Below are 10,971 nucleotides of genomic sequence, written 5' to 3' on the forward strand. Positions count from 1 at the left end.
GATTTTGTCCTAACTGAAGAGGAATTAGTTATTAGGAGACATGTGAGAAGCGTTGGTGAGATCTTGGAATGCAAGACCTGTGTGTATTTAGTGGTGACAATTCTGTTATGTAGAACCACAATATTCATACATTTTTTTGATGTTCCTTAACGTAAAAAAAACCCTACTCTTTAGGTAATATGGAGTAAATGACGTACTCTGATACACGGACTAATTGTAGATTCCATCACTCAGCGAGAGTCTTGATAAGTGACGTTCTCCTGTAACACCTGTTTCTTCATATCTTTTCCTCCAGCCCACGTCGGTGGAATATACGCAATTGCTAAAGTTTCCCTGATAAGGAGGTCTAAAATTGTCCTAATAGCAAGCCTGGAGCTCTCCCCTGATTGGCTGACTGAGCGTATATAAGCTGAACAGACTTTACAATCATCCTCTTACTCAAGAATATCAGAAAATGACAACACTGTGGGTCCTGTCCTGCCTGGTCCTGCTCAGCGGAGCCTATGGTGAGTACAAGTACTGGATGTTTGTAGAACACTGTATATAATATATATTTCTTTTTTACATATATATATATGTATATATATATATATATATATATATATATATATATATATATATAAAATATATATAAAATATTGTAGACACATACATTCATAGAGCATATGTACAACGTAGTACATTGATCTGAATATGTGGAAAGGCTTGTGGCAATCTCTATCTTATTGATCACACCACAGAAACGTTCTAAAGGATTAAATTCAGCTTCAAAAATGAATTTCCCATCCACTATGGATAAAACAATGATAGCCTGGCCCTGATTATTTTATTGCTATATTAAGGATCGTATGAAAGCAGTGGAAGTGGAAAAACGATAAAAAAAGACTTCAAACCCAAACAGACGTTGTGTTGTATTATATGGTAATGTGTAACAATGTATTACTGGCAGTTATAATAAGAATGTGTTTTTCTCAGGTTGCGGTGTTCCCACCATCAGGCCTCATATCTCCGACAACGCCAGGATTGTGAATGGAGAAAACGCCGTCCCTGGTTCTTGGCCATGGCAGGTGTCTATTCAGGTACGATGATCTCATAACACATCTTGTCTTTCTTTCTAAATTATAACATTTCTGGGTTTATTGTTCATTTCTAGGGATCTGTTGGGTCAGAATGTCATCCATTGTGTTCAAACACACGCCCCCCACCCCATCCCCCAGATATAGAGCTTCCCATGGACACAATTTAGAATTTCACTGACTGAATGTTTTACTTGTCGATTCCAAACTGAAAGATTTAACATAACACAGCCCTCCTAGGAAAGCTAAGTGGGAGGAGGCAGGGGTAAGTGACAACCCTCTTCATAAAGCAAAGGGGGGAGGGGAAGGTGATAAGATGTCTCCCAACAAAGAACATCAAGGAGTAGGAGATGGCCCTTAGAAGCCTCTAGAAGATGATCAACATGTGATCAGAGAAGGTAGACACCATCCGAAGAGGTGGAGGGTATGTGGAGATTCTTCCAACTTTTATCCTCAAGGGCAGAACCTCTCTAAAATGGACCTAGATTCCAATAAAAGAAAAGTCTATAGTGTTGCTGGCATGGATAAATAATAACAATAGGAGGGCTGAAGGTCCTGTTTTAGGTTTCTTCCAGTGTTAGCAGCATGTCTGATTGCCTAGACAATTAGTCATGTGATCTGAAGCTGAAGGGAAATGTCAGAGGCCAGAATGGATGGTCCTCTTCTCCAGGAAGAACCCAGTGAGCAGGATAAAGGGAAAATGGAGCAGCATTTTCTCCACGAAAGATACATACTCAGATTTTGCAATAATTGGAGTATTTTATATCAGTCTGGAGTTCAGCTTTAGATACTGGTAATGTCATCTATGTACCTCGAATCTTCCCTCTGGATTTGTCTTCTAGAACACCCTAGTAATGAATATTGGGGCTTTGTAAAGCTTCTTTGCACCACTCCAAAGTGGCACCCCTCTGTAACTTTAACATTCTTCAGTTTTCTATGGGGGGAGAATCTTCATGGGGTAGGTGAAATAATCTCTATATATAAAGCAATGACCTCATGACTCTTCGTCCACAGAACAGCACTAGATTCCACTTTTGTGGCGGCTCCGTCATCAACAGTCTCTGGGTTGTCACTGCTGCCCATTGTGAAGTCATGTGAGTCTTATATGATAATATTCTACTGCAAGGTCAACTTTCACTGCAATGCTTTACTGGGGATTTGTCCATCCAGAGCCTCTGGTTAATAGTTCAGACATATCCTAAATATAGAGAAATGTATCCAACTGTCCATCCAGAGCCTCTGGCTTATTATACATCCTTAATTAAGAGACATTTATCCAACTGTCCACCCAGAGTCTCTGGTTTATAGACCAGATACATCCTAAATATAGAACAATTTATCCAACTGTCCATCCAGAGCCCCTGGCTTATAGAATGGATACATCCTAAATATAGAACCATTTATTCAACTGTCCATCCAGAGCCTCTGGTTTATAGATCAGATACATCCTAAATAAAGAGCCATTTATCCAACTGTCCATCCAGAGTCTCTGGTTTATAGACCAGACACATCCTAAATATAGAACCATTTATCCAACTGTTTATTCAGAGCCTCTGGTTTGTAGACCAGAGTCATCCTAAATAAAGATCATTTTTTTCAAATGTGCACTCAGAGCCTCTGGATTATAGATCAGATACAATATAGAGACATATATTCAATTTACAACTGACTGTAATTCACATTATTACAAGATGTAGAAGGTAGGGGGCTGTATAAAGTAGAGGGATGTGGATAGTATGAGTAGTATAGTCTCTGACCCATTACTAAATTACTGTGACACTGCCAGGCATTTCCCCATGTATGGAGCAAATATGGTTAAGTTTGAAAGCCATAGATACCATGATACCGAACCGTTTACCAAAGACCTATTATGTTTGTCTTCCATCCAGATCTTCTGACCTTGTGGTCCTGGGTGCATTCGACCTTTTATCCAATGCTGAGCCCATCCAGGTCAAGTCCGTCGGCAGAGTAAGTTCTTATTACTAAAGGAGAACTCAAATTTTTTTATGTTTTAGACGTGAGAAGGTGATCAGTGTCATCAATGTGTCTTCTAAGCTTTCTTCCTATGTAGAGAATGTAGTGATATATGTATGGGTGGGCAGACTTATTTCTTATTACATTTAAAGACTACAAGTGCCTTATAAATGGGGCTTTGTTTCCTCTTGAGTCCCGAAGCAGGAAAGCCGTTAAAGTGGACCTCCAGCCTTCTCTTCAGTCTTGATTGTAATTTCTTACTTTGATTTCACTGAACACAGTGAGCTTCACACAATGTGCATTAGAAGCTGTAGCAAGTTGGATAGAGGCCGCCTTTTTTCCTGGCTGGAGGACATCCATCATCATCATCTAGCCAGGAAGTAGCCGACCTTGGATCTCTAGATGTGGTGAAACTGCAAATCCCATCGTGCCTCAGCCTCTGGGAGTCATGTCTGTGGCTTCCAGAGTCTTGCAATGCCTTCTGTAATTTATAGTTTAACCAAAGCTGGTGTGCTGAGGTTGCTTACCCCCTTGTGTCCCATTGTTTAAAGCAGTGGCATGGCCAACGTAAGTGTTCAAATTGTCAGCAGAGTTTCCTCTGATTTACAAGTGACATGGAGTTCTGGCACTTCCATCACTTTTTTAGACCAGGGACTTTTTCCACTTCCCTCAACTTAATATAACATATGATGGCGGTTTAAGGTGGAGACAACTCTCAGTATGATGTTAATAGAAGAATAAAAGATGACAAGTAAGCAGATTAAACTACAAACTGAGAAGGTTCAGAGGAACAACTATTACAAGTTCAGAAGAAGATTTTGATTTATTAAAGTCTATAAAAACATTAATCCTTATTATAACTTTTCTCAGTTCTTCAGTCACCCGCAGTACAACGCCAGGACCTTTGTCAATGACATCGCTCTGATCAAGCTTTCCAGTCCCGCCACCCTCAATGACCGCGTGTCTCCTGTGTGTCTCGCTGCTTCCTCTGATGTCTTCAATGTGGGAGAAAAATGCCTCACCAGCGGATGGGGATACACCGATGCTGCCAGTAAGGGGATTAGAATAGCAAAAAATACAAAGTGTTACCCTGATTAACACCTGGGAATACAAACGTGGTCTCCTACAGAGGGTTGTGCATAAAGATGTCTAGAGCTTATATAATTCTTCTCCATTTCTCTCTCAGCAAAAGCTAAGCCAGCTAAACTCCAGCAGACGGCCCTTCCTCTTCTTACCAACACTCAGTGCCAGAGATACTTCGGAACCAAAATTCAATCCTCCATGATCTGCGCTGGTGCCTTCGGTGCCACCTCTTGCATGGTACGATGGTCTACAGATTCTATTCTATTGACCAGTGTTAGCGTTTTTTACACAATTTTGAACAGAACAAATGCTTAAGGATGCAGTTGGTTCAATTTATATGAGGCAGAACAATCTATGTAGCCTGACAATCATTCATAGAGTATTTTATATATATATTATTTTAGGACTGAATATTACATAAATTCTAATGAGTACTGATGAGTAAATACTTCATGATTTGCTCCACCATTGATGGTCCCATGTTCTGTTTCTTACGGTGAATTATCTTCTGCATTATGCTAAGTGGTGTATTTAGGTTTTGTGCTGCCCTAGTCCTGACTAAACTCATGCACCCCCTAATTTAAATATGACCCACCCCTTCCTGTCAATGCTACACCTCCTCCTGTTTAAGACCTTCCCTGTCATCTGAAAACCACACCCCTTCATCTTTAGGCTCCACCTCTTCCTCTTTCTATACTAAAAGTGGGTACCAAGTGCAACCTGATCAGTGCCCATCAGCGCAGCCTCACCAGTGCCCACCAATGCAGCCTCACCAGTGCCAAATAAGGGTCTCCAATTGCATTCTAATTGTACCTGGCCTGGGCGTTCCCCTCGTCCTGCTCTCTCCTATCAACACAGAGCCTGGGCCGGGAGGAAGTTGTGATATGTAAGGATGCCACGGAGGAGGGTAGGCAGAGCATTAGGCAGATGCACTGCACAGGTTTACACAGTTATGCCTCTCAGCTTTTTCCTAATAAACTTCTTAGGAACAAAGTGGATGGATGGGAAAGCATTGGCTACTGGCAGCTTTCTTATTCTGGCTGCTGGGCTTTAAACTTACCGTCCAAACATCCAGAGCCATCTTAGTAACATCCTGGGACACTGGGCAAAGTAATGCACTGGGGCCCCTACAAGCCTGCAATAATCTTTGCACCTACTCTCAAGAATTACAACCCATTATTACTAAAGGCAACTCTCTCAACTTTCTCACTGAGGTGGTTTTCAGGTATTTTAGCTCTAGAAATAGCCTCTAAATAACGCCTGAAAACTGCCTCCCCATTCATTTCAGTGTTATTTTTTTTACACTGGGGTGGTGCGCTCGTGGGACCTTAGAAAATTCCTGCAAGCAGCATCTTTGGGGCGGTTTGAGAGCGCTGTATACTGCGCTCCTAACCCCACCTGCCCTTTGCAATGAATGGGCAGTGCTTCCGAAGTGCCTGAAAAGTGCCGCGGAAGCGCCGCCACACAGGCGGTTTTAACCCCTTCTTTAGGGTTAAAAGCACCCTGCTAGCAGCCGAAAAGTGATGCTAAAACAACAGTAGAGCACTTGCTAAAACAAGCAGCGCTTTACCGCTAAAGCAGCCGCGGCCCCAGTGTGAAAGTAGCCTAACATACACACAGAAAGTGTGTCTGTGTGTGCATCAGGGGTCGGAGTATGGATGCAGCTGATGGGGCAGGCACAAACAGAGATTGAAGGTGGGGCAAAGTCATTGGCCTTTTCAGCAAACCGCTGTTCACTCCAGATAGAGACATGTGTAATTAAAAAGACACAAAAAAAAGAAAAATAAATATCCGTCAGTCTTAAATGTAGTCAGCAGGATGGACACTAAAATCCAGACTCATCTATAATGAGAAATGACACTTTTCTTCATACGTCAGAAGGCAGCATTAGCCATACAGGTAGCTATGAAAGGTGAACCACATATACAAGCAGACACCAGGTGTTAAATGCCATTGATTCCAGAAGCACCAGCCTGCAGATATTGATCTGTAAGTCCTAATGTACACGGGACGCTCAGGCAACCTCTTCTGAATGGTTTTCTTGACAGCTTGAAACCGGCGTTTAAAAATGTCCGTTAAGCCGCGTTTAGTCTGGTTTAGCTGCGTTTTGCCTTGTTCATGTCAAGACAACATCATTAGACCTTCAAATAAAACAGGGCACCTTTAAAAACGCTACTAAACTAAAATGGGCCTAAATGCCAGTACCGCGTTTAGGCGCGTCTGTCGCCTGAAACGTCGGGAACATCGGCGTCTGAACCCATTTTTTTGCCTTCAAAGAAAAGCCTCTAAACGCAACTGCCTAAAAACTGCATTAAACGACCATGTGTACATTTATACATAAGCTAAGATTGGATGAGTTCAGGGGCAGCGGAAAAAAGCGTCCAACTGCCTCTGAACGTTTGTTTAGGTAAGCGGCAGTGTACATGTGTCCATTGTAGCAGAGTAGAGAAGCGCAGCCCTCTCCAGAGTAGAGAAGCACAGCCCTCTCCAGAGTAGAGAAGCACAGCCCTCTCCAGAGTAGAGAAGCACAGCCCTCTCCAGAGTAGAGAAGCACAGCCCTCTCCAGAGTAGAGAAGCACAGCCCTCTCCAGAGTAGAGAAGCACAGCCCTCTCCAGAGTAGAGAAGCGCAGTCCTCTCCAGAGTAGAGAAGCGCAGCCCTCTCCAGAGTAGAGAAGCGCAGCCCTCTCCAGAGTAGAGAAGCGCAGCCCTCTCCAGAGTAGAGAAGCGCAGCCCTCTCCAGAGTAGAGAAGCGCAGTCCTCTCCAGAGTAGAGAAGCACAGCCCTCTCCAGAGTAGAGAAGCACAGCCCTCTCCAGAGTAGAGAAGCGCAGCCCTCTCCAGAGTAGAGAAGCACAGCCCTCTCCAGAGTAGAGAAGCGCAGTCCTCTCCAGAGTAGAGAAGCACAGCCCTCTCCAGAGTAGAGAAGCGCAGCCCTCTCCAGAGTAGAGAAGCACAGCCCTCTCCAGAGTAGAGAAGCGCAGCCCCCTCCAGAGTAGAGAAGCGCAGCCCTCTCCAGAGTAGAGAAGCGCAGCCCTCTCCAGAGTAGAGAAGCGCAGCCCTCTCCAGAGTAGAGAAGCGCAGCCCTCTCCAGAGTAGAGAAGCGCAGTCCTCTCCAGAGTAGAGAAGCACAGCCCTCTCCAGAGTAGAGAAGCACAGCCCTCTCCAGAGTAGAGAAGCGCAGCCCTCTCCAGAGTAGAGAAGCACAGCCCTCTCCAGAGTAGAGAAGCACAGCCCTCTCCAGAGTAGAGAAGCACAGCCCTCTCCAGAGTAGAGAAGCGCAGCCCTCTCCAGAGTAGAGAAGCACAGCCCTCTCCAGAGTAGAGAAGCGCAGCCCTCTCCAGAGTAGAGAAGCACAGCCCTCTCCAGAGTAGAGAAGCGCAGCCCTCTCCAGAGTAGAGAAGCGCAGCCCTCTCCAGAGTAGAGAAGCACAGTCCTCTCCAGAGTAGAGAAGCACAGCCCTCTCCAGAGTAGAGAAGCGCAGTCCTCTCCAGAGTAGAGAAGCACAGCCCTCTCCAGAGTAGAGAAGCGCAGTCCTCTCCAGAGTAGAGAAGCACAGCCCTCTCCAGAGTAGAGAAGCAGAGCACTCTCCAGAGTAGAGAAGCATAGAGAAGCACAGCCCTCTCCAGAGTAGAGAAGAGCAGCCCTCTCCAGAGTAGAGAAGCACAGCCCTCTCCAGAGTAGAGAAGCACAGCCCTCTCCAGAGTAGAGAAGCACAGCCCTCTCCGGAGTAGAGAAGCACAGCCCTCTCCAGAGTAGAGAAGCGCAGCCCTCTCCAGAGTAGAGAAGCACAGAGGGTTAATGACCAGAGAGTCTCTATTTCAGATAACAGGGGATAGGAGAAAGTCGGAAAGCTGGAGCACAGATAAACGGCATGAAGTTTGGACTTGGAGAGACAGATTGTGAAGAGGATCGGTATCTTACTCTCACCCCCTCCAAAATATACACTATGTACTTAGGTCCACTGCTGAAGCCACAATCCTACTGGCCCACCTGGAGAAGCTGACCAGCTCAGGGAGGGGGAAGAGGAGGACGGGGGGGAGGGAACTGTCACGCTTTATGCTCCATGAGAGAGACAGGCGCTCTCCGAACACTGCAGACAGCAACTAGGGCAGTGAATGGGCTGACTCAGGAGGAGGGAAGGGTTTTTTTTTTTTGTGCAGGGGTGCCGCCCCCCCACAAAGTGCCGCCCTAGGCCTGGGCCAAAATACAGCACTGATTATGTTGTGTGGCGAGGGGTTCTTTTAGACCCCTTAATGGTTCATATATGTGTTTCATGCTTTGTTCCCGAGTTCAAGTTCTCCTCTGAGACCTGTTAATGTTTTTTTTTGTGAAAGAATATATAAGATGGCACTGGGCTTGGCCTTGTGGTTGAGCAGTGCCATCATGGTGTAGATGACCTTACATGGATCCATGCAAAGTCCAAAAATGGGCAATTATGATATAAGGACATCTTAAAATGTATGTCCAACAATGATTTTTATTTAGTTTCCAAGTTTGCATAGAGTGGGGAAGGAGGAGAAGCCCTGTCGGAATTTTACTTCTATTGATGGCTCCCTTTATGAAATCTCCCCTCACTTTCTGTCTTGATGAAAACAGTTTACTAAACATGAAGACAATACAGACAGAAAGAAAAAAAAAAAAACTATGACGAGGAGAACAGGACATCTGATTTTTATTCCTGTTTGTGTCCCTGTTGATGAGTTCCCCTGACTTCCTGTCTGGGGAAACATTGTCAGCTGAACAGGAAGTGAGGGGAAATCTCTCTAGTAGAGCCCTGAATAGCAATGAAAACCTGACAGAAGTTCTAATCCTTAACCACTCCATCACAAATTAATAAAAATGGATTGACATCCACACAAGTATCATGCAATTGCCTACTGGTCTACTCACTGGCTTAAACTTCTTGTGACGTGGGAGTGAACTGGTAAATGGTTCAAAGGACCCCTTACAAGTTGATACTCACATCAGATCACTTGTTGGTGAATTGGGTATTATTTGCTGTCTGTGTCCTGCTGGGAAGATTTTCTTTCATTTCCTGTCCTGGAGATGCAACAGGAAGTGACAGGAAACCTCATCAGAGTGAATGGATTTCCCATCTTAGAGCATTGTCATAGGAACATTTGTCCCCATTGGAGGATTTCCCATCACCTCTTGTTCTGGTGACTACTCTAAAATATTGGATTTCTCATCAACTGTGGGTGAATGTCTCCAATGGGTACAAAGACAGCAATAAAAACTTGACAAATGGTCCAACCTTTCCACACTCCACCCAAAACTGAAAAATGCCTTTACATTCCCTTTACACCCAGCAGACTCAATATAATACTGACCACCAATTATGGCTTCTCTTAGAAATGTATGTTCACCTCAAAAGACAATACTTAGAACCACATTGCAATCCAAATACTGGTCCCATTTATATATACAGGGCTGAGCCCCACACTCAGGTTGTGGTAAGTAGATGATATTATTTCATGACTCCATAGTTGTGTAAGAAATGAAGACCAGAGATGTCACACATACATTCATCACCATGAGAACTCTTCTATCATTTCTGGTTTTGTTCCTTTTCAGGGTGACTCTGGTGGACCCCTTGTGTGTGAGAGGAACGGAGCCTGGACCCTGACCGGTGTTGTGTCCTTTGGACTTGGCACCTGCTCTCCATCTTATCCCGGAGTTTACGCCCGCGTCACCTCCCTCACATCCTGGGTGGACCAGACTGTTGCCTCCAACTAAATATCATCCTATGTATGTCCTTCTGATACTCAATAAAGTAACTTTTATATTAATAGATGGCTGTGGGGTTTTCCTGAGATTCATAAATTCACAAAATAAACAAGGAAACATATTAAACAAATGAAACAAAAAAAAAAAGAAAAGAGGTTAATATTAATTTTTAATAAACTAGAGGAAAAAAGCAAAGTAGAAATCTGCAGTAAAATAATAGTTGAAGAGAGAAGGGAAAGAAGATGTTAAAAAAAGCTGAAAAGGGTAAACTAAAAGTTATATAGTTGCTAAACAAAGAAAAAATAAATATATACACAGTGCCTTAAAAAAATATTCATACCCCTTGAAATTTTCCACATTTTGTCATGTTACAACCAAAAACGTAAATGTATTTTATTGGGATTTTATATGATAGACCAACACAAAGTGTCACATAATTGTGAAGTGGAAGGAAAATGATAAATAATACAAATAAATATGTGAAAAGTGTGTGTGTGTGTGTGGGGGGGGGGGGGGATTTGTATTCAGCCCCCTTTACTCTGATACCCCTAACTAAAATCTTGTGGAACCAATTACCTTCAGAAGTCACCAAATTAGTAAATAGAGTCCACCTGAGTGTAATTTATTCTCAGTATAAATACAGCTGTTCTGTGAAGCCCTCAGAGGTTTTTTAGAGAACCTTAGTGAACAAACAGCATCATGAAGGCCAAGGAACACACAAGACAGGTCAGGAATAAAATTGTGGAGAAGTATAAAGCAGGGTTAGGTTATAAATAATTATCCCAATCTTTGAACATCTCATGCAGCTGTGTTCTATCCATCATCGGAAAATGGAAAGAGTATGGCACAACTGCAAACCTACCAAGACATGGCCGTCCACCTAAACTGACCGGCCGGGCAAGGAGAGCATTCATCAGAGAAGAGCCAAGAGGTCCATGGTAACTCTGGAGGAGCTGCAGAGATCCACAGCTCAGGTGGGAGAATCTGTCCACAGGACAACTATTAGTCGTGTTCTCCACAAATCTGACCTTTATGGAAGAGTGACAAGAAGAAAGACATTGGTGAAAGAAAGTCATAAGAAGTCCTGTTTGTAGTTTGTGAAAAGCCATGT

The 10,971-nt window shown here is 43.6% G+C and overlaps 1 protein-coding gene across 1 annotated transcript; it reads left to right on the forward strand.

The window, feature by feature from the left end:
* Nucleotides 1–454: 454 nt before the first annotated feature.
* On the forward strand, nucleotides 455–10,230 carry LOC141129986 (chymotrypsinogen A-like). Its single transcript, XM_073617988.1, has 7 exons — nucleotides 455–506; nucleotides 976–1,079; nucleotides 2,091–2,170; nucleotides 2,966–3,044; nucleotides 3,921–4,101; nucleotides 4,237–4,370; nucleotides 9,708–10,230. The coding sequence occupies exons 1-7, from the start codon at nucleotides 455–457 to the stop codon at nucleotides 9,867–9,869; spliced, it is 792 nt and encodes a 263-aa protein (XP_073474089.1). The 3' UTR covers nucleotides 9,870–10,230.
* The last annotated feature ends 741 nt before the right edge of the window (nucleotides 10,231–10,971 follow it).

The sequence above is a fragment of the Aquarana catesbeiana genome, linkage group LG01 (genome assembly GCF_042186555.1).
Source record: "Aquarana catesbeiana isolate 2022-GZ linkage group LG01, ASM4218655v1, whole genome shotgun sequence".
In the NCBI taxonomy this organism is placed as follows: Eukaryota; Metazoa; Chordata; class Amphibia; order Anura; family Ranidae; genus Aquarana; species Aquarana catesbeiana.

Bases quoted from the DNA above. Each gene is read 5' to 3' on its own strand.
- LOC141129986 (XM_073617988.1), top strand. From the start codon at position 455: ATGACAACACTGTGGGTCCTGTCCTGCCTGGTCCTGCTCAGCGGAGCC. The intron at 2,171-2,965 runs GTGAGTCTTATA...TCTTCCATCCAG, and splicing joins GCTGCCCATTGTGAAGTCAT to ATCTTCTGACCTTGTGGTCC. The intron at 3,045-3,920 runs GTAAGTTCTTAT...AACTTTTCTCAG, and splicing joins AGGTCAAGTCCGTCGGCAGA to TTCTTCAGTCACCCGCAGTA.